Below are 26,537 nucleotides of genomic sequence, written 5' to 3'. Positions count from 1 at the left end.
TAGCTCCTTACAATGGCCCTGGTTTGGGGTCTCCTCTTTACTTTTGGTTCAACATCTTGTGTCCTTGCTGTTACCAGGCAACCTAGCTAACTGGAATGACACATGCAGAGACAATTCAATCTTTTGTTTCCCCTGAGGATGTTACCATTCAACATCCAGGTTCCTAGAAGCCTCGAACCTAGGATTCGAACCCAGAACTACCTGTCGCCATATCTGGACCATACAACTGCCTGCCATCAGTTCTGTCTACCTGTGTGGAGGCCAATCCGGAGCTTGAGCTTCTCCTCAGGCATGTGCCCAATCTGGAAGTGGATGGTGGCACTGAGGAAGTGCAGGGACATGGTAGCAATCTCGTCCACATGCTGGATTCCATTGCGGATGGGAAGCCCGCTGGCCACCATGTATGCATCTCCAATGGTCTCGACCTGAAAATAAAGCAACAAAGTGACCTTTGCTTTCCACGAGGGAGGCTAAGGGTGAGAGTGGGGTCAGAGACCAAGGCCCCCCATTTGTCCCCAGCCTTGAGCCCCCATACGTTGAGACATCTGTCCCATGCAAGTCCCAGCATTCCCTCCACCCGCTTCCTTGTCCTGGTTTTTCTGCAAAGCCTTCCTTCCCTGAGGCCTGCTCCCCTCAGTCTCTGCTTCCTCCTCCCAAGTCCCACAGTGGTGGTGACTGTATTTCCCCAGCCCATGCTCAGAACCAGCCAGACAGGCAGCAGTGTGCTGATGGGGCAAATCTTGCAGGATCAGGTGGATCCATCAAGTAGAATCCATCATACTCAACCTGAAATGCCCTCCCCCCGCACAGGGGCTCTTACATACATTGATTGATACATACGTCTGCATTGGACGTTATACAAAATGTATCCATTCATACATGTGTATACAAACGTACATGTTGCCTGATCTGTCCTCTTCTCCCCCAATTCTCCTAATAAAATCACCTTTCAGATCCTTCATTCACAATAGAGAAATAAATGACAAGGGGAAGCTTAAAGTTATAGCCCTTTCTGGAAATATTTGCATTTTAGCAAAATCCAAAGATGACATGGTAAAAGTGAAATTTCAGGCAGTAGCCAGGCAGTAAAACACCTCTCTCCTGGTTACCCCAAAATTACACAAAGTCAACTAGTTGACAAGTCTAGCCTGCTTATGGTCTACCTCTCCCCACCATGAGAACACTCTTTAGAAATACAAACTAGTTTTAATATTAGCTAAAGCAAAACATAACTGAGAAGTTAACACTAAGAGGAAAATCCCAGAAGACACCCTCATAAGCAGGGCAGGTTCCAGTATTTTTGGGTGCATGTGATCATCTTTTAAAGGTTATCCATACTATCCTTTCTTTCACCTCAAAAAGAGGTATCATTTATGGGGAACACTAGGGAATAACCATTGAGGATGCGTCACTATGTCACCAAGATATGACCATACTGTCCCACAAATCTCACTGGAGGCTGGGACCTCAGGCAGAGGCAGAGCCCTGGGATTGGGTCAGAGCTGGTTCATCGCAGATGCCCCCCAGGAATATGTGAGCACAGGCACACAGAACTGTGCCTGCAGTCATGATCTGACCCCACCTGAAGAGTCGGAAAGCACATAAAGCAGCCATCATCACCACCACTTTTTTTTTTTTTTTTTTTTTTTTTGAGACAGGGTCTCACTCTGTTGCCTGGACTAGAGTGTTGTGGCATCAGCCTAGCTCACAGCAACCTCAAACTCCTGGGCTCAAGCAATCCTTCTGCCTCAGCCTCCCCAGTAGCTGAGACTACAAGCATGCACCACCATGCCCAGCTAATTTTTTCTATATATTTTTAGTTGGCCAATTAATTTGTTTCTATTTTTAGTAGAGATAGGGCCTCACTATTGCTCAGGCTGGTCTTGAACTCCTGACCTTGAGCGAGCCTCCCGCCTTGGCCTCCCAGAGTGCTAGGATTACAGGCATGAGCCACTGTGCCTGGCCGCTCCGCTACCACTTGAATGAAGCGAGATTATTGCTGGTTTTGCTCTCCTCCTCACCAAAAATTATTTTTTACTCTAGGAAACCATATTCATGTACCTCCCAGAGGAGCACCAGGCAGGTAAGCCTGGCAGGTTAGCCTGATAGTCTAACCTTGGGAGTCCAGCTTTAGCCTGCATTGCTAAGGATTGTGCTAATGGAAGTGAGACCCACACAAGATCCAAAGACAACCCCTAAAGGAGAGTAAATGTGAGCCTCTCTGACTCTGAAGGAAATATATTCAGGAGGGAAGCAGAGAATTAGCAATTAGAAGGTCAATGCCTCTTTCAGAGAGGTGTTTACTGAGAGATAAAATTATGGAAGGAAACAGAGGGAACGAATGGTGATTCTTGACCAATACAAACATTTGTGACTAATCAAGACCTTTTCCAAGAAAATAAACAGAATAAAATATTGAGTTTCTGCCATGAAGTGACAGATGTCTGGGGTTGGCCTGGTCTCAATCATGCCCCTGAGACAGCTGACAAGCAGCACGGGTGCCTTGCCAGGCAGCAGCCGGCATCTCACCTTGTACACATCATACGCTGTAATGATGTGATCAAACAAACTATACAGGTCATTGAGGAGCTTGACAACTTGCAAGGGGGAGCTGAGAGAACACAGTTTTGTGAATCCAACGATGTCAGAGAAAAAGATTGTCACGGACTCAAAATGCTCTGGTTCCACAGATCTTCCAGCTACAAGCTGTTCTCCAATGAAGCTGAAACCAGAGGAAGGAATCAGTTTTGAACAGGATCTTATGCATCTTGTCTCCTACAGACCCTTGCGAACTTGCCCTAGGTCCTTTTGCTTCAATGGCTAGGTTTTTGGTTAACAAAACCCATCATCTAGAGGAATTCTTTTGACATCCATTTCTCTACCTCCATTTTCTCTAAAGAGATATTTTATCATGATTGGTGGGTATAAATTGGGGTAGGGGACAATGGGGAAGAGGGTCACATAAACACCTTTATAAAAAGGATTTTCTCCCTATATATATTGGTTATAGAGTTTGATTGTAAAGACTTGGTCTGCAGACGTGGAAGTAAATGTAATCATTCACCAATACACGAATCAATATTTTTATTTCAATCAACAAATCTCGCATTAAAAATCTCTGCCTCTGTTTCTTTGGTCAAGATATGCAAGAAGTGCAGAGGAATTTTAACAGCAAATGCTTCTGCCAAGTGTTGAGAAAGTGCACAGGTGAAAACGAATCCAAAAAGGAAACAATTGTTTAATCTGAAGTCATGGTACATACTGCACGGTGCAAAGGTTTTGCACGTACAGTTGTACAGTCTGAAATACTGTGGAGTTAGCGACTGGACTCATGAAACTAGAGCGCCATCTAGTGGCCACTTCCTGATGCTGTATTCACCGCCTTCCAGGTAAAAGACCTATTCCTATTGGATTCAAAGGGGTTTCCTGTATCTCCCTCTTCAGTGGACCAAATTACACACAAAATGCTGGACCCCTTTCTGAAGGACATGGCATCCTCTTAGGGAAAGAACCATGGAATAATCCCTCCATGTGGAGCCACTGCCTGGATTTCTTTGTTGAGGCCCCCAGTGCTTTGTAATACCTGGGCAACATCGTGGACAGAAGGTTCTCCACCTTCCTCTTCTCTGCCATCAGCTGGCTGGTCCTCTCTGCCACCACTTCCTCCAGGCGGTTGGCATACACTTCCAGCTTGCTAACCATGCTGTCCAGTATGCTCACGTGGCTTGCAAAGAACCCAAACATTAACATCTTCTTCCAAGAACCTTAGGGCCACAGTGGAACACAACTGCCAGGTACACATTCCAAGAAACTATTTCTTGCCCTTACGGTTTCCTACTGAAGGGTTGCCAATGGACAGCAGGGAAATGACAATGGCAATGAGGCCACGTGGCAGGACAGAGCCTGCCCTTCACCAGCTCTGGGAGCTTCAGCTGCACCCTTCATTTCTCTGAGCCTCTGTTTACTCATCCAGAAGGTGGGGATAATAATACATACCTCAGAGGGTTGTGCTGAGGATTTTAGGGAGATAATGTGTGCAAAGTGTCCAGGGCTATGTCTGGCACCCACAGGCATTCAACAGATGGTGGCCTTAATGGCCCTTCCCCCACCTCCCAATAGTCTGCATCCCATTAAAAATGTAGATTTGAGGAAGAGTCATTCTTTTCTTTTCAGATTGTCCAAAGTAAGGGGCACTTCTAGATCCTGAAGGCTTCTTGCTTTAGAAGGGTCTTCCGAGAACTCATTTATATTCCTCATCTTTCAGATGAGGAGGCTGAGGCTCAAATAGGAAAATACACTTGTCTTAACATGGGGACCATATTTTTTGAGTAAAACGTCAGGACATATCAACTGACCTGAGCTGTACCAATATGCTAATTAGCTTGATTTACATCCCACAAAGTACACATCAATCAAAGCACCACATTGTACATCATAAATAGAAATCAGTTTCCACTTTTCAATTTTAAAAATAATATTAACAAGTTTTAAGTTTTTCAAAACTATAATACTATCATCTGGAAAATGCAAAATACAGGGCAATTTTGTTAAGAATGCATAGCCAAGTGGCCAAATTAGGAGTAGGTGCCTAACTCCCAGCCTGCAAACTCTTTCTACCAACACAAGCTACCTCTACCATGGTGATGTCTTCATATATTCAGTGTGTCAAGAGATGATATAATTAACCTGGTGTGAAGGAAGCTACCATTGAGAAAATTATTTGAAAGGCATACACAATTTAAGTGATACCTATTCCAAGGGTAGTAAATAATTTTTAATCCTCTAGTCCAATCCCAATTTGTTAGTCATGACCCTGGGAATGCTGATTGGGAACAGATTCTCAGGCCATGCCAGAAATCCCTGGGAAAGAAGGCCTTGATCGATTAGTGATTTCTGGGATGGACAAAGAAGGCAATAGAATCATAACATTGAATACATTTTTGTAATATATATGAACTAAAGGGAGCATTACACACTCCACTTTAACCAGCATGTAGCACAAGGCTTTGCATGTGGCAGGCATTGAGTATATGGTGAAGGAAGGAAGGAAGAAAGGAAGGAAGGAAGGAAGGAAGGAAGGAAGGAAGGAAGGAAGGAAGGAAGGAAGGAAGGAAGGAAGGAAGGAAGGAAGGAAGGAAGGAAGGAAGGAAGGGAGTCACATGGAACCAATCGCAGCCATATAATTTTAAAATTCCAATTCTTAAATGACTAAGAGAAAAACGTCTGTGGCATATCTAACTCACCCTTTGGGGCTGGCTTCTTGCAAAGTCTTCTTGATAGACTGGAAAGTGGGCCTTTTCTCTGGAGATTCATCCCAGCATGCCCTCACCATGAGCAGGATCTTTCCATTGCCTTCGTCCTCACACAGGGAAGGTCGCAGTGGAACTGACGCCCTGGGGTCTTTGATTCGGTTGATGATTTCTGAAATTCATTTTGGGTTGAGATAGCCAAATGTCTGAGCTTTGCACCACTTAGTACAGTTCACTTTAAGCAGTAACTGTGCTCTTGAGTTTATAAACTAAGTCATAGAATAGATTGGAATTCCAGAGAAATCTGCATATTTTGATAAAAACACTCTGATTCTCCTGGAAAATGAAGAATTCCAATGTACAACATTAGAGGCGCCCTCCCAATTCATCTGTTTTTAAATTATGGTTTTTAAAACAGAATTTTTCTTGAGATAACACATGATTTTAGGAATGTATAAGCATTTGATGTTGCAAATCCCCAAAGAATGCTCTATGCAATTTTGCATTCCATAGAACACATTAGAGAAAAGCCATTTTAACAAATAATAAATGTTACCATCATGTTCTGCTTCTCTGTCCACTTTTGTAAACCTATTTTTTTCCTTCATTTCCTCATCGGCTTCTACTGATATTTATTAAAGATTCTGCTTAGCCGGATGTTGTAAAGGAAATAATACTTTGAGAATAATATATACATGTTTGGGTATAAAAATATTGTGGGTGCAACAACATGGATGAGTCTCGTGCATAGTGTTAAGTTATAGAGGCCAATATGAGAAGGCTATTTACTGTTTTCTGTTTACATGAAACTCTGGAAAAGGCAAAATTACGGAGACAGAAAATAGATCAGAGGTTGCCAAGAGTTTGGCAAACATTTCAAAGGCAACCCACACAGCAAAAGCCAACTCTCCCCCTTTACCAGCCGGAGCCTCATCGCGGTCGTCAAAGGGCCCGAGGTCGGGGTGGTGGAGCAGCTCCCGCATCAGAACCCCAAAGCTGTAGACGTCTCCCTTCGCCGTGCCGGACCGCGGTGTCGCCGGGAGCCGCAGCAGCTCCGGGGCCGTCCAGTAGAGCTCTGCAAAGCCAAGGGGTGAGCACATGAAGTGAGGCGCTGCTGGGTGAAACAGGAAAGGCCACCCCTTCATCCTTAGGGGGGCACAGGAGGAGGGAAAAAACCCAGCCCTGAGCCATCAGCCCTGAGGGTATCGGGGTCTGCTTGTGGGAATACGGAGAAATTTCCACGTGCCCTAACGAGTTACCGCTGGTTCACGCATAACTGCAGAATTACAGGTGGCTTTCATTTCCTTTTTTCTTTCCTGAATTGCCTATATTTTTAAGGATAACTCATTGAAGTATGATTTACACAATATAAAATTAATGATTTTAAAGTGAACGATTCAGTGGCATTTAGCACATTCACAATATTGTGCAACCACCACCTCTATCTAGTTCCAAAATACTTCCGTCGCTCCAAAGGAAAACCTTACCCATGGAGCAGTTTCACCCTGTTCTCTCTACGTTAGCTCCTGGCAACCACCAATCTGCATCTGTCTCTATGGATTTATCTATTCTGGATATTTATGTATCTACTTTTTTTTTTTTTTGCAGTGAGATCTATATAGGTTTATATCATTATAGGTTATAATCATTAAAAGAAAATCTACATATATTAGAGGATAGGGAACTAGGAGAGGCTACCAGCAGGTCTTCAAAGCTTTTTCCCTTGACTTTCTATAAGACACCATGGAATTACATGGTATAGAAACCTCCCCACATTCACACAGAAAAGCTGCTGGTGACATGCTGATCCGACAAGGGGTGGGGTTGGGGCTGGAAACATTGGGCTGAATGTGAGGAGGTGAGACTCAAAGGCATTCAAGTAACTTTGGACAAGTTGGAAGGATCACCAAGCCCCAAGTTGCTCATATGTAAAAGAGGGTTGGACTTGAGGCAGTGGGTCTTGTCTTGGCATGTGCATCAGAATCTCTTGGGAGCATTTCAAAAACAATACTACTAGCTAGTGCAGTGGCTCATGCCTATAATCCTAGCACTTTGGGAGGTTGAGGCAGGAGGATCCCTTGAGGCCAAGGGTTTAAGACCAGCTGGACAACACAGTAAGATCCCATCTCTACAAAAAATAATTTTAAATTAGCTAGGTATGGTGGAGCAAGCACTTCTGCAGTCCCAGCTACTCGAGAGGCTGAGGTGGGAGGATCATTTCAGCCTGGGCAACAGAGCAACACCCTGTCTCAATAAAAATAAATAAATAAAATGAAATTTGATGTCCAGACCCTATCTTCAATCTTCAGATATTCTGGTTCAACTGATGTGGTAGGGAAGGGACCCAGCCCCCTAGAAGACGGAGAACCATGGAATTGGGTTACCTATGCTGAGAACGTAGGGTAAGTGCAGGAGGGAACACAGAGGACTAAAGGGAGGGCAATGGTTGCCACAGGTGGCCCAACTGAGCTGGGGCGAGAACCAGTCTCCTACCCAGACATCACCCCGTGAGCTCCAGAGGAAGACCCACCTGTGGGCACCTGGGCAAGTGGGCATCGGGGAGCACAGGTAGGGCAAGGAACCCCTGACTCCCCAGCCTACCACTACTGGGTACAAGATCTGCCGTTGGCTACCTGAGGGGTCAGTAGTTTTCTCATCCAATGTTCTGTATGTTTGGCCGTACTTGAGTTCCCACAGCCCAAATCCTGTCAGCTTCACCTGCATCCGGCCGTCCACCAGGCAGCTGGAAGGCTTCAGGTTGCCGTGGGAGCCCAGCGGGCTCCTGTGGAGGAACAGCAGGCCCTGCAAGGGGGAGAGTGGGAAGATGAGGCAGACCGGGTGCCAGTGACACTGTTGGCAGGAACCCAGGCAGACGGACGGATGGACAGAAACACAGACCCCTGCAGGGCATGTGCCCATCTCTGTGTTCATGTGTTCAAGAGCCACCAGCACAGCCACTTGTCCAGGAGTCAACCTGGAGAGGGACACTCAAAATGGTGAAAACTATTATTTCTAGCTCCTCACTGCGGAGGCAAGAAGGCAAGGCCAGCTTAAAATAAATACACCCTGATGTTCAGGTTCCTGGGTTCAAATCCCAGCTTTACCACTTCGCAGAGGGCGAGTTATTTTATCCCTGTAAGCCTCATTCTTCTTACCAAAATGGAAGTGACAAAATGCTTACTCATAGTGTGGTTGTGGAGATTAAATGTAATAAGGCAAGTGAAACACCAGGCACAGTGCATGACACAAATACCCAATGTAAGTTATAATGAAAAAATTACCTAACTATGATACACGCACAGATATGGTAGAGAATATCAATGATATAGAAACAGCACTATGTAATTAAGAAGATTATTTTATTACCGACATAGTACAAATAATATACTATTACATCCATTTAAGGGTCCTGTTTGATCCCTTCTCAGGAAAAATGAAGAACACTGAAGAATTCTTATGGTATCCACTGTGTTCTCAGGGGTTCCATAGTATTATTATTATTTACAAAGAGGGTAGAAAGAACAAGAGCCAGAAGATGTGCATTCAAGTCTGGACTTCACTACTCAGTCTCATCAAGCAAGTCGCTTTACCTCACCGGGCCTCAATTTTCCCATCTGTGAGATGGGACTGCCTAGACCCCTGCTGCTTGGAGGATGGCCCAAGACCAGCAGCATCACCTGGGAGCTTGGCAGAAATGCAGAATCCCAGGCCCCACCCCAGACCTCCTGGATTATTTCAACAAGAGTCTCAGGTGATTCTCATGTACGCACAGTCTGACAAGACCTGTCTCGGCCAGTTGCTCTCAACCCTAGATGCACAGGAAGGGGCATTAGGAACTCTCCTCCCCAGCTCCATTTATGGTCTAGTAATGAGATTCCCTTTGAGATCAAAAGTTCTACCTGAAAATGTAAATACTCTGCTCTTTCCTGATCGGTAAGCCTATCAGCCATTCCAACTTTAATGTAACATGCTTTCCTGTCTCCCTATTTATTAATATTATAATCAGGGAAGAAGAAAAAAATGGAAAATCTGATTGAAGTGGTAGTTTTTAGAGCTGGAATCCTTTTGTTGAAGAGGGCCAGAATTTTCAGGGAAGATTACAGTTCAATTTCATCCAAGACACAGAACAACTCAAAAACACTATCATATTGGTTCTTTAAACAAGTTGATGTTATACTCACATTGACTATGTCATATGCAAATGAGAGTTTGAATATCCAATCCATTTCATGGTCTGAGTTTCTCAAAACATCCTGAAAAACACAGTTATTGAAAATATCAACAGTGACTCAACCTGAAGCTTCAGTGAGCTTCATCCGTTGAGCAGATTTGACTCCAATATATCTGATATTTGCCAACACAATGTGAGGCAAAAAACCATTAAACCTGCTAACTATAAATCTCCACAGGAGATACCACAACCTGACTCAATATTGAGAAAGTAAGCGGTTTGGAGTTTTACAAACACTCCCTCATTCCTAACATAAAGCTGTTGGTCACATGCCATGGGTAGGATAGGCCCAAGAATACCATTCGAGGACAGCCATAATATTGTAGGAGAAGAAACCAAGCTCAGATGATTTCCACCCAGAACAAAGGAGACCAGACACTTGGCAACTCCACTGCTAATTTGATCCCTAGCGGGTAGCCCAGCAAAATAATTCAGGTTTTGCAATTAGACCAGAGAGAAACAGTGCTTGGATGAACGGGAGGAAGCATTGATAAGGTCCTTTATTACCTGTCACCAATCAAAACTGAGGTAAGAGTGACCATTTTGCTTACCTTAAGACTTCCTTTTTTGCAATACTGGGTGACAATGCAGATGTTAGGTGGTTCTGTGCAAATACCAAAGAAGTGAACAATGTTCTCGTGCCTTAATTCACACATCTGGAAATAAAAATGGTCACAATAGCTCATGTGTAGAGTGTATCTTTGAGCCAGGGGCTGTGCTATGTACTTTACATATTTTTAGTTAATTCTTACAAAAATCTTTTGAGATGGGAATGATTACTGCTTTCATTTTGCAGACTACGGAACTGATGCTCAAAAGGTACCATAAGTTGTCAAACATCGTATAAGTGGCAGAGCTGGGCGGAGAACTTAGGAAGTCTTCCTCCAGCAAGTAAACCAGAGGAATGATCAAAGTTTAACCTTGGCCACGGGGATAAACTAAACCATGTCACAGCGACAGAATCTATCCTGCTTCCCTGCTTATGGCTGTCTACACCAGTGTGGGGGCCACAACAGGCCATAGATATGGAGCAAGAAGTCAGACCCCATGAACCTGACTCCCTCAAGACCAGGTTCAAGGCAGGGAAGCAGCCATCATAGACACAGAGGGTGAAGGGCCAGAAGAACTAAGGCAGGGAAGAATTAAGGAAAAAAGCAGAGGTTGGAGGGATCCCAGGTTTCAGGTGCATGGGTCAGATCGAAGGGTCTGAGCTCCAAAGCCTGAGCTCCTGGGGGGAGGAAGAGGCAGGCCAAATTAGGGGAAGCACCCTCCCACCATTGCTCCTTGGGAACAGGGAGCTGGCAGGGCAGGGGCAGAGAGCAGCGCTGCTTGTCTCCTCCCCGGGCAGGAGCCTTACCAGCCGGATTTCCTGTAGCACAGTCGGCTTCTTAACCCAGGCTCCTGCTTGGTCACCGACATAGCGGATGGCCACGTGGTTTCCCTGGAATCAGAGGCAAAGTGGAATGTTCTTAACCTGGCATGATCCAGGAAAAGCTCCAGGCTAGAAAGGAGAGCAAGAAGACTGGCAAGAAATCCCCCTATGAGAGGGATCAAGGTGGCACTGCGTTATGTCCAGGCCCTGAGCTAGCTGCTTCACAAGATCTCAGCCCTGCAAGGTAGGTATGATTAGTGCTTTTCCAGTGGGGATCACTGAGGTTGGGTAACTTCTCCAAGGTTGCACATTTGTAGGTAGCACAGACAGAATTTGAAAGTGTGACTCCAAGACAATACTCTTTGTGTTACCCAATAATGTCCCCTTATCATTCAGAGGAAATAGTGAGTTGGGGTCATAAGTGAAAATCTGGAGTCAAATGCCTGGCTCAAAGGCCAGTGCTACCCCTTACTACTCAAACAACCTTGAACAAGGGATTTAACTGCTCCAAGCCTCCATTTCCTCATCTGTAAAATGGGGATTAAAAAGAGCACCAGTCTGGGTGCAGTGGCTCACACTTATAATCCTTGGGAGGCTGAAGTGCGGCCGGGCACGGTGGCTCACCCCTGTAATCCTAGCACTCTGGGAGGCCGAGGCAGGCAGATTGCTCCAGGTCAGGAGTTCAAAACCAGCCTGAGCAAGAGCGAGACCCCATATCTACTGTAAATAGAAAGAAATTAATTGGCCAACTAAAAATATATAGAAAAAAATTAGCCGGGCATGGTGGCACATGCCTGTAGTCCCAGCTACTCAGGAGGCTGAGGCAGAAGGATTGCTCGAGCCCAGGAGTTTGAGGTTGCTATGAGCTAGGCTGACGCCACGGCACTCACTCTAGCCTGGGCAACAAAGCAAGACTCTGTCTCAAAAAAAAAAAAAATCCTTGGGAGGCTGAGGTGGGAGGATTTCTTGAGGTCAGGAGTTTGAAACCAGCCTGGGCAACATAGCAAGACCTCATCTCTACAAAAAAATACAAAAATTAGCTGGGCATGGTGGTGGGTGCCTATAGTCCCAGCTACTCGGGAGGCTGAGGCAGGAGTTTGAGGTTGCAGCGAGCTCTGATCATGCCACTGCCCTCATGCCCTGTTTCTAAAATAGCTAAATAAATAAATAAACACCAATCACACAGAGTTGTTCTGAGGATAAAATCAGTTACAATACCACTGTAACTCAATGCCTGGCACATACTACATTTTCAGCAAATGGTATATCTTATGGTTATTGCCTCTCAAATCTGCTTCTAGAAAGTCATTTAATCCATGAGCACAAAAAGCTACAGTGATGTGTAAGAGATGGGTAGAAGAAGAGCTAGACTCTGGACACAGGAGAATGTAAGCCTCAGTATGAGTTAAATAACAACCCCAAATCTGCCACTTCTGGTGTGGGAGTAATGGACTGTGACAGGAGTCCCATGGAGAAAGGAAGGGCTGTGGGGTGAAGGAAAGGATTCTTAGAAAAGGTGATGCTTATGCTGAAGCCTGACCTGAGGGATAAGAAGGTTCCAGGTGGGGGGAACAGGGAGCAGGCGTGGCATAGTCAACATAATTGGTAAGACCAATTGGATGAGCATAGGATTTAGGCCAGGAAAGAAAAAGGTTCTAAAAGTCAGGGCTAAAGTAGCCAAGGGGTTTGGTCCCTTGTTAAAGAGTTTGGGGACCACCATGCACGGAACAGAGGTGGGGAATCTGGTGATGGTGTTTGAGGGAGGGGAGAGGGGAAGATTAATCAGACAGTGATACGCTATGGATTGCTGGCTTCCTTCTCTAAATGGCCAGGTGACCACCACATATGGTGTCATATGGTTGATGGTCCCTAGGGTCTTTGGTAAGATCCCAAGAGGTTTTTGTAGTTTGAAGACTCAAGTAAACAAACACTTAGAAAACTAAGTTCAGTTGCATAGGAAATGATTCATCCCTAATCTTTACTAATCCCAATTCAGAGCAATGAACAATTCTTCCCATGCTTGGAACTTTCTGTCCCTACTCTCCAAGACCTACATTTTACAGAATAAATACAGGTTTTTATTCTTTAACTTTCCCCCAGGGGTCTTGAACTTCTGAAGGACTGCTAAGTGTGGGCAGCTATCATGGTCTGGGCGTGGAAGGAAGGGTGAGAAAGGACAAGTGGGAGTTCTGTTCCAGGTTTCAGCAGAGGTCGCTGTCTACACTGCAGAAGCACCAGCACCCACAACTGATTCATCCATGCTAGAGTACCAAGGACAAAATAATCCACACTCTAGGACTGTGCTGTCCATTAAGGTAGCCACTCCACACAGAGCTATTGAAATTTAAATTGATTAAAATAAAATTTTGAATTCAGTTCCCCAGACACACTAATGTTCAGTAGTCACAGGAGGCTAGTGGCTACCATATAGGACAGCACAGATTAGGGACATTTCCATCAACACAGAAAGTTTGTTTGGGCAGGGCTGAATTTAATCTAGAAGTCAGCATAGGAATCACCCTGGAACCTCTTAGAAACTCAGAATTTCAGGTGTCACCCCAGACCTGCAGGTGCTAACCCTGAATCTGCATTTTATCAAGAGCCTCGGGTGATTTGTATGTGCATTAGAGTTTGGGAAGCACCTGTCTGGAGTTGCAAGGCCCCTTTGGTTTTTGCCTGGAGAATGTCCTCCTTTTCAGAATGCCCCACCCTTGCATGTGGAGAATAGAACAGAGATGAGACCCACAGGCAGCCACCCACCCGCAGAAGTACCTGGTAAAATCCTACTGGGGCATAGAAGAGCTCTTCCTCCTGCTGGCTTTTGACAAAGGAGCTGAGGTCTGCAGAAATCATCGCCCTAGATGAGTTACTCTTGTTCCCTCTCAACACAGGTGTGTCTCTCTGGGATGGCTGTAAAACAGGACATAATTCAGACACTCTCGAAAGCATGGCCAAGTGCTGAAGGGACTGTGTGTTTTATAGATGACAAAGATGAGTGCCAAGGTGACATAGTTAAAAAATGGGAGAGCCAGTATTGGAACCCCGAACTTTCTGACCTGAAGTGTGAGTAGGCACCTGCTACAGGCATCACTCCTGATGTCTGTACTTCCACACACAGAATGTGCAGCCTGCCCAGATGCAAGTTCCAGCTCTGGCACTTAACCAGATGTGTCACCTGGGATCAGAGTCACTTTTCTAGATGAACATCTAACCTGGCTATCTCTCTGTTCAATACCTGCAGTGCCTCCCCAACACCCAGAGAACACCTCCAAAGCACAGGGTCCCTAATCTTCAAGGAGAGTCTTACCTGGAACCCTAATTGTTACTGATAGCTCAGCCACTTGTCCATGAGGCTGAATAACAAGGACAAGCAGTTTGAGGAGGAAAAGAGAGAGTTTACTTTGCCGGCAAAGGAGGAAATATGGCAGACCTTCTCATCTCAAAATCCCAAATTTCCTGAACACAGGCAGAAATCAGAGCTTTTAAAGGGAGGGTTCTCAGCTTCAGGCAATTACTGTGGTGAACTATTCTAATCATCCCATCTCTGCCAAAAAATGAAGCCTGTGAACTCTGCCAGCTGACCAGGGGGCTGGTGGCCACTTGGGAGTTTTAACAAAAGACTTAACCTACCTCAGGGATGCCGGCTGGGCTCTAAGTTCCCAAAACAGTGGGGGAAGTTTTAAAAAGACAGAAAATCTTTCTGCCCCCTTTTTTTCCAGGCCATTCCCTCTGTTACATATTCCCCACTCTCAATATTTCCCCTCCACATCTATGGGGCAAGGGGCAATACTGTGTTACATAATGTAGAAACCAGGAGGATCAAAGCAGAGCTGCTTTGGTTGAAGTGGGAAGAGTCACCTTCAAGAACACACAGGGACATCTGCAAATGAGCCTCTAATGAATCCCAGTCTCCTGGTCTTAGCCTCCATGGTTGGGTACCAGCTCAGCCTCCCAGCCCGGAGCATCCCACGTTTTGGTACAGCCTGTGTGACTTCTCTCCTCGTCACTGCTGACAAACTCTTCCCCAATGTCACCTCCTCTCTGAGCCTTTCCTGCTGCTGAGACCTGATCCCTCCACCTGCGGGGAAGGTGAGGCACCCCCATGCCTTGTACCATACTTGGCCTGCAGTGGGTGGTCAACAGGTGTTTGCAGAGCAAACGAACTTTATGGTATCCCGTCATTGATGTGTCTGTAAGAATAACTAAATGCTCCCCAGGAGACAGCGTTGATATCTGAACAGGATGTGCACTTCTCACACCGAGAGCTGCAGGAAACTTTAGAGACTATCAGTGATTCGTGACTATTCAGAAACTGAGTCTCAGGGAGGGGAAGTGAGGTTCTCAGAGATATTCAGCAAGAAAGTGGGAATTCTGGTTCTAGAACAAAAACTCAGGTCTTCAAGAGTCTGCTGGAAGTGCCCACTTTACAAATGAGTCAGCCCTTTGTTCTCACGAGGTCCCTTCCACAAATCGCCAGCAGTGACCAGGAAAGTGGACTTCTGGGTCATGCGTGGCCTCACCTTGTTCTGGGGAAGAATGGTGATGTTGTCATAATTGATTTGCCACCAGATGTCTTTATCCTGCCTCTGCAGTTTTCCCCTCTGCATCCTTAAAATCAGCCCTACGATGGTAGCTCCCAAGGCAGTAACGAGGAGCGTCACTGTGAGAGTCACAGCAGTCACACCTGGAGGGTAGAGACACGCGGCTCAGGCCCGCCTCAGAGCAGAAGTGGGCACATCCCTGCCCCAGGCTGGCCCTGCCACGCAGGCGACCCAAAGGCTGCTCAGGGGTACATCTGGTTTGGAACATACGGAGTCCACTCAGACTTGTCACACAGGCTGTCCCTTCCAGGAATCCTTTCCTGGCTACCCCTCCAGTTCCCATGGCAACTGCACTCACCTTCCCCTCCGCAGAGAAACTCTCACTGTAGAGAAACAATAATGTGACTTCTCATAACACCACCACTTTTTCTTAGACATTTACTATGTGTGCTCCTTAGGGGTGTTCTCCAGGCATGATCTGTCTCATTCCAGGGCCGGGCTCCAAACCACTGGGCCATACTCCCCTGCCCAGACTCTTTCTACCTCTCCTAGAAATGAAGTTCTGGGGGTCCTCCTCCCCTCCCTCTCCCTGCCCCTCCCCTCTCCCTCCTCCTCCCCCTTCCTCTCCTCTTCCTCCTCCTCAAAAACACTCTACAATACACAGGACAGTCCCCTCCCACCACCACCATACACAAAGATTATCTGGCCCAAAATGTCAAGGGAGCTGCCACTGTAAAGAAGCCCTGCTATAGAGAATCCTTTCCTGCTACCTTCCCCAAGCAGCCACACTTACCCCCAGCGGCAGGCTCAGCTTTGCAGAGCTCATTATAAAATCCACAGCCAGGTCGGTCTTCAGGAAGGGAGCCATGGGGCCAAGTAACAGTGGAGAAATTCTCTGCGGGTCTTTAAAAAAACCATGAAGGTCAGCGTCCACTGGATGTATGCTACTTACTCTCTATCTCATGTGCAGCAGGGGCAACTGAAATGTGCATGTTATTGGCAAAAATCAGTCCTTGTTCTCTCAACTCAAACTTTTGCTGACCTGCCCAATCTTCCCACCTGCCCTGGACTCTCCAAATCCAGCCTTCAGGTAATCTAATCCAAGGAAGGCAGTATGTTTTTGCCGGTAGAATAGCTGCGTCAACCTTCTGATTTCAGCCGTGTCTCTTTTGATTCAACATTGCTGGGTTTGTCACTTATGTTATAAGACAAGACACATCTTGTTCTGTAGCTCCTGGACGTTTCACAGACCAAAACGTCTCCTTCTACATGGAGTGTGCCTGTCCCCACATACTGAGGACGCAGTTTTCCATGCTTACTTTGTTTCCCCGGCCCATTTTGATACATTAAAATTCTGTAAGAGTAGCCGAGAAAAAAGTCAGATAAAATCAGGATTGCCGGTGCTGGCAGTGGGCAGAGGTAAAAATTGAACTGAGTTTGAGGTTTCCTTTTAGTTTTCTCATTGATTTGTAGCTGAGAGAACAAAAGCAGGGAATTTTTTGCGGATTGCTGAGTACTAGGAACAACAGTTGGCAGCAAATGCTGGAGTCTCCGCCGGAGTCGGGCCCAGGCCCCCCTGGAGGTGCGGCTGTGGGGTGCTGCATTCTACACTGAATCCGAAATGCTCAAGCCACGCCCACAGTCAAGGCCAAAATCCCATTAGAGGCCCAAAGTTGATGTTTATGGGTTCAGAGAGCGCCAGGCTACTTGGGGGAATTCTTGGGGCTGGAACCCAACCTGGCTCCTCCCACCTCTCTTCCTGGAAGGTGATCTGAACTTGCAGAAATGTCCTGCCAGTACCTGATTGCTTTCCGATAACTGTCATAGTGAAGAAAAGGAAGAAAAAGGGACCCGTTCCCAGCTTTCTGTAGAGCATAAACCGAGTAATCCATGTGCCGTTCCCCCTGGGAGTCCAAAACCACAGGGCCGGTGATTCCTGGAAAGACAGGAGGTTGCACAGGGTGAGGAGGACACAGGAACACACGGCTTGAAGTGCCAGCCTGCCCGACTCACACCGGCAGAACCCCCTGCCCCAACAGCCTCCGGAAGCCAGGTACCAGGTTTTTGCTATTTCAGGGAATTTGAGACAGGGTCAACAGGGGACAGCGATGGGAAGAGGACAGTTCAGAGGTGGCATCCTGGTATGGCTCAAGGGGCACATGGAACAGGTGGGTGTATTTTAGTAAGCCTACAATGGGGAGCCCCATCCAGCATTGAAAAAAGAAAACAAAGTTAGTTTCCAGTTAATTTCACATAAAACCCCAGATTTATGCTTTCTTTAAACAATCAGAAGATGTGACAAGAGGAGGCCACCGAGGGACAGCTGCCTCCTCCTGTCCACCCCCCTCACCCCCTCCCCACACTGCCAGACCCTCAGGGCACAAGTTTGCAAGCTTTCTGGTTTTGGTGTGTGGTGAGGCTTTGGCAGAGTGATCAGTCCTGGCCCCGCTTGTTCTTTGTTCTTGTGCTAAACTCCACTCAAAACTCCTCCACTCCCCAGCCTAGGGCACATGCTCTGACAAAGGACTTATTGCTGATTTGTTCCCACTGGGGACAGGACACAAAATTACCAAAGCCAAGAGGGAAGGGCTGGGGGGCTCCCTTCCCTAACTTGGTCTCCTAGAGGAGCCCCTCTTCCGGAATGGAAGTAAAAGACCTTCAGCACTGGCTAGTGGGGTGGTTGCCACCATGTTGCAGAAATGAACACAAGAAACGGAGACAAGTACCCTGATTCTGCCAGGGCCAGTCCTGCAGCCCACAGGGGAACAGAAGCCAGTTTGCAAGGGGTAAGGAGGGTCCTTCAGCTATGAATCCCTGAAAGGAGCCCAGGAGCCAAAGTGAGATGCTTCGTGCTCTTAAAGAACCTCGCTGCCCTTCTCATTCTCCCCTAATTCCAGCATCAGTAATTTCTAAAAGGGAAGGAAAGTGGGAAAAAATTGGTCCAACAGAGGGGATTAAATTAAGAGCAGAAAGACCCGCCCCCTCCAGCTATGACCCCCTTTAAGCTAAAGCTTCAGGGTCTGGAAGGATAGAATATATATTTACTTTCACTTGCAAAAAGTATTAATAAGGTAAATGTGACCTGAGTTTATAAGCATTCCAAACAGTAGGCCTTGGCAACTCTCTTTAAATTTTAAGAGAAATTTTAGGTAGGAATTTATTAAGTGAGTGGTAAGCCAAAGCAGAAATAAAAATGGTTACCATTTAATGAGCACATAGTATGTGCCAGGCATTTGGCACATACTATGGCACAATGAAAACACAATGAAACCTGTGTTTTCATTGCTTCTCAGTGTTATACGACAGCAAAGAACATAAGTCCAGGAGAAGGCAGGCCTTGTTTTGACTCCTGGCTCCACTGTCCAATAACTCTGTGACCTTAGACAAGCTACATAACCTTTGCGCCCTTGGTTTACTCCCTGCATAGTAGGCGTACCTGCCTCCTGGGTTGTGAGGGATTAAATGAGGTAATATACACACGCTCTTGGCATTTGGTTTGGTGTAAGGTGAGCCTTCCCTAAATGCTGGTTATTATTATTATTGTATGTGATAGCAGGTGTTATCTCTGTCTTACAAATAAGAAAACTGGAACAAGAAAGATCAAAGGAGTTGGTCAGCTCTGAGAGTGATTTCAAAGCAGTTCACTCCCAGGTTTATACTCAACCCCAAAAGGAAAGTAAAAATGAAATCAGACCCCATCTTTAGAGGTTTGTGATGCCAGGGCCCTCAGCGCAAAGGCCACAGGTGGGAAGGGTCATGGAAGTGACCCTAGGAGGCAGGTCTCACATTCTTGAGTTGTCTTCTTCTTCTTTTTTTTCCTTTTTTTTTTTTTTTTAAGAGACAGGATCTCTTTGTCACCCAGGCAAAAGTGCAGTGGCCCAATCACAGTTCACGTTAACCTTGAATTCCTGGGCTGAAGTGATCCTCCCACCTCAGCCTCCCAAAGTGCTAGGATTATAGGCATGAGCCACTGTGCCCAGCTTTGAGTTTTATTCTTGGTGGATTTAGTTTGAAAGGAGCTATCTGGGAGACTTTCCATGCAGGGAGGGGATAAGGTGTCCAGAGGCCCCCTCACCTGGTGCTGGGCTGCCTTCTGGGCAGAGCAGGATGAATGGACTGTGGCAGCCCAGAGGTCTGACCTCAACCACCCTATGGGAGACCAGAATTTCCACGAGAAAGAGAATTCTGTAGCTCGGTGTCGGGCAGGCCCTAAAAGAGGCCTTCAGCCGCATGCCCAGCATCTCAGAGCCCCCAGGGATCGGAGCAGCCGGCCTGAGTTCAGAACACCCAGCAGTCAGGCCACTTACCCCGCATCACAGTCCGATTGGAACCTTGTAGGCTGCTGACCAGCTGCCGCCCATCCAGGACGTCCCCGCCGGCCTGTGCCACCCGCTGCACTGTCTGAGCGTAGAGCAGGATGGCGTCGTGGAGGTAGGCAGAATACGGGCTCACCTTGGATAAGAGACACAGACATGGGGTTTAAAGAGGCCCATGGCCTTCTGGGTCACCATGCAGCACTTAGCTGGGAGGCATCTCTCTCCGCCCTCTTAACCGTGGAACAGAAAGTAACACACGTTCTTCCTCTGCCCAGCAGAGCGGGGGCCACCACATGCCCGCTCCTGTGCTATGTCTGGACATCACCGTCTTCACGTTCCTATTGATGTCTCATTTCCCAGTTAGATCACAAGATCCTTCAGGAACAGCTCTTTAGGCCACAGTTGGGAGGGAATATGGTTTAAGTAAAAGAGGGTAGATATAGGAGCTAGGCCGGCTCTGCTACCTACAGCTACGAAACCAGGAGTAAGTTCTGTAATGTCTCTGAATCCCTCTGAATCTCAGCTCGCTTGTTCATGAAATGGGGATAATACCACTGTTAGGGTGAGTATGATGACAGTTAGGTGAGGCAGAATAGGTAAACTACCTATTGTAGTACCTGGCCCGTAGTAGGTGTTTAACCCATGATGTCTTCTATTGGTTTAGTCAATGAAAACACAAGTGCCAGGCACGGTTGCCCGGTGCATGGTGCACGGTGCAGAGCTGACACTTAGTAGATGGCTCCACAAATGTTCTTTTGTCTTCCTGTCTTGTGTGTTGGGATCCACAGTTGTCCCCGTCATTCCTAATCCAACCCCCTGTCATCAGTGGCCTGTTGTCACCCTAGAGCTCCACTTGGCCTTACCCTAGAAAGAGCTCCAACTCTGGACAAAAGTCTCTCTAGAATAAACATTCTGTGGGAGCCAGAGGCTTTGCCTCATCATCCCACACATACTGAGATAAGCACTGGCTGATAACCCCTCTCCCCATAGTCCTCAACCTGTGCCAGCCCATCTGCTTGCCCGGGCCTGTCCTAGCTCCACGCCTCTGACTGCGCCATCTCGATTGGCAGTCCTCATCTCCCTGATCAGAAAAACTGTCGTGGTCTGACTACCGTTTGGTGTCTGTTCTGCCATCTGCTTGTATTATGTTATTAGATACTCAAAACCCCAGCCTGGGAGGGGGATGCCATTCTCAGGCCCATTTAATAGATGAAGAATCTGAGGTATAAGGAGGTTAAGCAATTTGTTCCAAGGTCACACAGTTAGCAAATAGCAGAAGCAGGATGGGAGCCCAGGTCTATGATTCCAAAAGCCAGTGGCCTTTCACCCAGTAACCTCAGTTTTCCTCTGTGGTCCTGGGTTACTGATTTCACAAGAGAGCATCAAGCTGTTGTTTATTTTGAGCATGGAAGGTGGGAAAGTGTGTGTGTGTTTTGCATGTGCGTGTGTGTGTGTGTGTGTGTGTGTGTACGTGTGCATGTGTAAGGGGTGGTGGGGAAGGGCGAGGGAAAATAAGGGGGAGATACGCAGAAGCCAAACACAAGTATGGTCACAGAAGGGGAGGTGGGGCCTGTGTAGGAAGCCCCCGCGTCAGACCTGCTCCTCCGAGGAGATCGTGCTGCGGAAGGGCGGCCCCCTCAGCCTCTGGTACACTTGTTCCCGGAAGCCCTCTCGCCCTTCTCCGTAGGAGCTCAGGGCGATGAGAAGCACTGACGTATAGACTTTCGGGAAGTGGGTCATCTTCTGATTTGTCAATGCCTCCTTCCAAAAACTGTCCTAAAACGTAATAAAATAAATGTCACCATTCTACAGGAAATAACTTGGGCAACGGAAGCACATTTAAGGCAATGTGGAATTTGTGGAATTTGAACCACTACATTCTAGTGCTGGGAAAAACACAATGATTCCAGAAGGGCTGCAATGCAAGGTCCACATTTTCTAGCTGGCATATAAACAGTGGGGCAGGGGGGAAAATAAACAAACAAAAATGGCAAGTGTGGAAACTTGGAAAGGTCGGGATACTTTTCTGCTTTGTGGCTTAAGTGCTTTGTTAGCATTATCAGCTATATCATTACTATTATGAATAATATATACCCACACATTGAGTTTTGCATAAATTGCATGGCACTATACTTTTGTTCTATAGCTTGGTTTTTTCCTACCTAAACCTACACTGGGAACAATTTTATAAAATGGATTTATGCTATTCTTTCTTCAAGCTGCATGAATTCAATTGCCTGGACGTTGTGTGGTGTAGTTTTAGTTCTATCTTCTTTGTGCCACCTTACACCAATTGGAATTGTATCATCGAGGTTTGGGGAATGAGCAACAGGGGCTTGGAAGGGCTTCCCTGGTGATACTGAGATGTGGCCCCTCCTGTCCTCTCTTCATCCACCCAAAGGCAGAGATGAAGGGGAAAGTGAACAGAAATGGAGGTGGGTAGCAAGAAAAAGGAAGGTAGGAGGACACTCTGGAAAGTCTGAATTGAGTTTAGAATTCCAGCTGGCCACTCAAAGAAACCAAGATACTTTTGGTGCTCCAAAATATTTCATGATATATGGCCGGGTATGGTAGCTCATGCCTGTAATCCTAGCACTTTGGGGCCAGGAATTCAAGACCAACCTGGGCAATAACAAGACCCACATTTCTATGAAAATTTTTTCAGAAAAGAATTAGCCAGTGTGGTAGTGCACACCTGTAATCTCAGCTACTCATGAGGCTAAGGCAAGAGGATCACTTTAGCCCAGGAGTTTATGGTTGCAGTGAGCTATGATGGCACCACTGCACTCTAACCCAGTGGACAGAGTGGGACCCTGTCTCAAAAAAAAATCATAATATAGAAAGGGATATCTGGGACATTAATATCAGCTTCCTTTACTCCCTTGTGTCCTAGTTTCAGCTTCTTGTGATCATATAAAATGAGCTCATTTTAGAAAGATAAAACTGCTGGAAAAATAGTACAGTGTAACCCTAGCAAAAAGCAAGTGGCTTTTTTAGATGCCTGCTAATGTAATGTGGTGGTTACATGCGCAGACACAATAGCCCTGAGAGGCTAATATTATATGCATTATTTCCATGCATTACTGCACTTGATGAGGGGGTAAAGGAGCCCAGCACTTCCTCCTCTCCTGGAAGACCAGCTATGCTACTTGGGAGCTCTGAGATCCTAGGTAAGGAACCTTACTTATCTAAGCCTTGATTTTTCTTTCTGTAAGTTGGAATGCTAATAATATCTACCTGCCAAGTCCGTTGAAAACATCAAGTGCAGAATTTACATGCATGTGTATTACAATGTGCCTCACAGAGCTGTTGGGAATATCAATTGCAATAATGCATGTGAAATATGTGACTCAAGACTCATAGTAAGCACATGGTATCGTAGCCACTCCCATCAGTACCAAAAGAATCAAACCACCTAACAATTGCCTCATTGGACCAGTATGTTGGTCTCTCCAGGCCTTTGTTAGAGCTTCAGCAGGGACACAAGGAGGTGGCTGTAGAAGAAAAAGAAGTGAGAGCCACTGGGTTTGAGAGTTGTGTTGGAAGGTCTCAACTACCAGGTAAAAATAGTTCTTCGGCTGGTGTTTGCTGACCTAATTCAAGGCCTGGCTCATCCTTTCACCAGCTGTGCAAGAGAATTCTGGGTAAGTTCTTCCAGCTCAGTCTTAGTCTCCGAATTTTATGATGAGGACCCCAGAGTGCCTACCTCCTAGGGTTGCAGTGGGTGTTCAGGAAGCTAATACCCTCTGGTTTATAGCAAGTGCTCCATACTCATTACCTCCCGCTACCAGAGCCTTGAATGGTCAACAGCGCCCACCTCCAAATGCTGCAGGATGATGAAGACAAAATCTCCGGTGTTGAGTCCCAGGTTCTCTGCAGCCAGCAGAATAATTTTTGCATCCTCTGAGCTGCAGATTAAGATGATAACTATAAGAATGAAACACAGAGTCAGGCAATTGCACATGCTTGTGTGTGTATGTGCCCGCACACACAGTCTCTTTTTAAAGTCTAGCCTAAAACCACTCTAAATGAAACTTCTTTCCTTGGGCATGCTTTGGGAAACAGGAATGCCTAAACTATTCCCCAAGTGTTTACTTCTGGAACCAAGCCTGCAATATACAAATGGGTGCCTTTTGCCTCGCAGAACTAAAGTCTTTGCTGCAGCTCCCCTACAATGAACAAGATGAAAAATTTGAGATTGTCCCTGTGCTCTAGTTTCTTTCATATAATTGACTCAAAAATCAGAAGAGCGGACCTAGCTTGTGACTTGTCGGGCACACATCAGTTAGGAGGAGTCCATGGCGGACCTAGAATCAAGGGCCTTTGGACTTTCTGAGTTGGACTGGGGGCTGGGGGATGGGGGGGGACTAAGCCATGTACTTCCCTTGCATTCAATCACATCGTCATTCATTTTAGGACACACAAATGAAGCAGTGATTTATTTTTTTAATTAAGTAAATTATAAGCTATTTATCTGAGCAGCAACCATGTGCCAGCACTGTGCTAGGCACAGGATACGGCAGTGAGCAAGCCAGAAGGCAGACAGTATACAAGTGAACAGATTAAAGAGTTATTTTAAGATTCTAAGGAGTGAAGGAGGGAAAGGATGCCATGATACTAAGGCAGTGAGGGGGAATGCTAGGGAAAGGAGGTCTCTCTGAGGAGGTGGGCTCCAGGCCGAGTCTGGAAGGATGAGAGGAAGCTGCCCACAGAAGGAGTGCTGGGTAGGTGGTGTGTGGCTGCAGGTGATACTCCAGGTTGAGGGAGCGGCAAGCCCCAAAGTCCCAAGGCCAGAAAGAGCTTAGTTCATTTGAAGAACTGTCTTATATTGGCCAACTGCTTGTCTAGACACTGTGCAAAGCACTTCACAGGAAGACCTTTACTCAATTCTCAGTTTTCTATGAGGTAGGTAGGATGATTATCTCCATTATACAGATAAAGTATTTAGGGCACAGAGAGGCTAAGGTACTTGCCCAGGAGGACACAGCTAGACAGTGTCAAAGGCTGGATTCAAACCTAAGTCTGTCTATCCACAGAGCCCATGCTCTGAACAAAGTCCAGGACCCAGCCCACCCGGAAGATGCTTCCAGAACTAACTCTGTGCATCATAACACTACAACATCTGGGACTTAACTTTAGACCAAAAAAAAAAAAAACAAAAAAACCCCACTAAGTTTTCATTGTTGATATCAAGCAAAGAATGAGATCAGTTTGTACTCTGCTTCAGTCTGCATTTTATACCTATGGAAAAAGGAGGAGTTCTTATGTTTCTTCCAATCTGCTTGCCCTATTTGTCCCCCCAAACATAAGTGACAAAAGGCTTTTTCCTACTTACCCCTGGCAGTTGATGACACACTCCTAAGATTCTCTTGAAGGAGAACTGGACTGTTGCTGGTGTATCTCATGCTGGCAGTGAGAGTGAAATGGGATTTGAGTTCATGCTCTGCGACCCCCCACAATGTATCTACTCCATCCCAGGAGGAAGTCCCAGAGTAGCCTCCAAACATCCCAATGTGTTTCCAGCCCAGGTACTGGAGACTTTTCCGGAGTACATGACCGATGTCCTTCGTGGGTGGCACAAGTTTCACACAGGTGTCATACAGGATGTGGTTTTCCAGCTTTGCCATTTGTCCAACGAAGTCAAACATGGGGATGTTCCACTCAGAGGCCAACAAACCAATAACCTAGAAAGGAACCAAAACGATGTCTTTCCATAACTGAGTTTATGAACACTCAATCCCCATTGTAAGGTATCTTCATAAAGCTCAGATTCAGAGAGTTGAGTCTATGGGTCATACTGGACTCCCTCTTTTGGAATGTTGATGATACTGTCTTGGATCCACCTTGCGGATACAAGACCTCAGAGGACAAAAATAGCAAAAGTGAGTATTAATTGAGTGCTTACTATGTGCCAAGTGCTCTAGTTGGAGCTTACATCTATCATTTCAGCTTTTAGATTTCTATAAGGTAGTTATTTTAATTACCCCTCCTCCCTTTAACAATCAAACATGAAGACACAAAGACATAAGTTAGATCGCTAGCAAGCAGTGGAGCAGGATTGAAATTCAGGCAATATGGTTCCCCAGCCCACACCCACAGCTACTCATTCTCTCTGTCTTTCTTTCTTAAGGTATTCCTTGTTCATTTCTCATTCATTTTTCATTAGGAGACCACAAGGGACTTTGGAGACCTAGCTCTTAAAGGAGCACATGGTTTATTACAAGAACTAAAGTATATGAAAATAACACTAGAGTTAAATATGCCCTTCAAGATTTATAAACAATAGATTTATAGGAGTTTAGAGAAGGAAGAAGTTACTTCCGGTTGGGAAATTGGGGGTATAGGGGATGGGAGTGAAGAGATGAAGAAAAGCTCCATGGCATTTGAGCTTGACTTTGAAGAATGAGTAGGCTTCGGGCAGCTTAAAATGTGTCAAATAGGGAGAGACCAAGATTCAAAATCAAATGTGAACTTAATTCTACAGCTCCAACTAGTGACAGCTTTGCAATATTTCTGAGAGCGAGACCAGTGACGCTTGTTCCTATTTAGCCTTTACATCAACATCTGAGACAGTATGAGGCTCAAAGACACCAACAAAGCTCATCCCACTAACCAAACAAATGCAAATCATTCGTTTCCCTCATTTTCTTGCTCTAGTTTATGTAATCTATCATACTTTATTCTTTTCCATTTACTTTCACCATCACTGGATAATTTGTTATACACACCAGAGAAAAATCTACTCAAACACTTGATAGTTTTCTATTTAAAACCAAGCATTTGTTTTCTTCTTAATTTTTCTGAGCCACATAGCTGGTGACATAAGAG

At 46.0% G+C, this 26,537-nt stretch overlaps 1 protein-coding gene across 1 annotated transcript in view; it reads right to left on the bottom strand.

Annotated features, from left to right (window-relative positions):
* LOC105875022 (guanylate cyclase 2G-like) overlaps nt 1-26,537 on the bottom strand; it is a 30,337-nt gene that overhangs the window by 3,122 nt on the left and 678 nt on the right. The window contains exons 2-19 of the mRNA XM_076010374.1: nt 25,045-25,393; nt 23,527-23,636; nt 21,306-21,485; nt 19,701-19,845; nt 17,194-17,329; nt 16,187-16,296; nt 16,125-16,139; nt 15,373-15,536; nt 13,625-13,762; nt 10,838-10,921; nt 10,032-10,136; nt 9,431-9,502; nt 7,883-8,051; nt 6,169-6,324; nt 5,244-5,421; nt 3,584-3,724; nt 2,530-2,722; nt 251-425 (exon numbers count right to left, since the gene is read on the bottom strand). Coding sequence (XP_075866489.1) covers nt 251-425; nt 2,530-2,722; nt 3,584-3,724; nt 5,244-5,421; nt 6,169-6,324; nt 7,883-8,051; nt 9,431-9,502; nt 10,032-10,136; nt 10,838-10,921; nt 13,625-13,762; nt 15,373-15,536; nt 16,125-16,139; nt 16,187-16,296; nt 17,194-17,329; nt 19,701-19,845; nt 21,306-21,485; nt 23,527-23,636; nt 25,045-25,393 — 2,620 coding nt within the window. The remainder of the gene's footprint in view (nt 1-250; nt 426-2,529; nt 2,723-3,583; nt 3,725-5,243; nt 5,422-6,168; nt 6,325-7,882; nt 8,052-9,430; nt 9,503-10,031; nt 10,137-10,837; nt 10,922-13,624; nt 13,763-15,372; nt 15,537-16,124; nt 16,140-16,186; nt 16,297-17,193; nt 17,330-19,700; nt 19,846-21,305; nt 21,486-23,526; nt 23,637-25,044; nt 25,394-26,537) is intronic.

The sequence above is a fragment of the Microcebus murinus genome, chromosome 14 (genome assembly GCF_040939455.1).
Source record: "Microcebus murinus isolate Inina chromosome 14, M.murinus_Inina_mat1.0, whole genome shotgun sequence".
Taxonomy (NCBI): Eukaryota; Metazoa; Chordata; class Mammalia; order Primates; family Cheirogaleidae; genus Microcebus; species Microcebus murinus.
The sequence above is the reverse complement of the archived record's forward strand: the minus strand, read 5'-3'. Positions and strand labels throughout refer to the sequence as shown.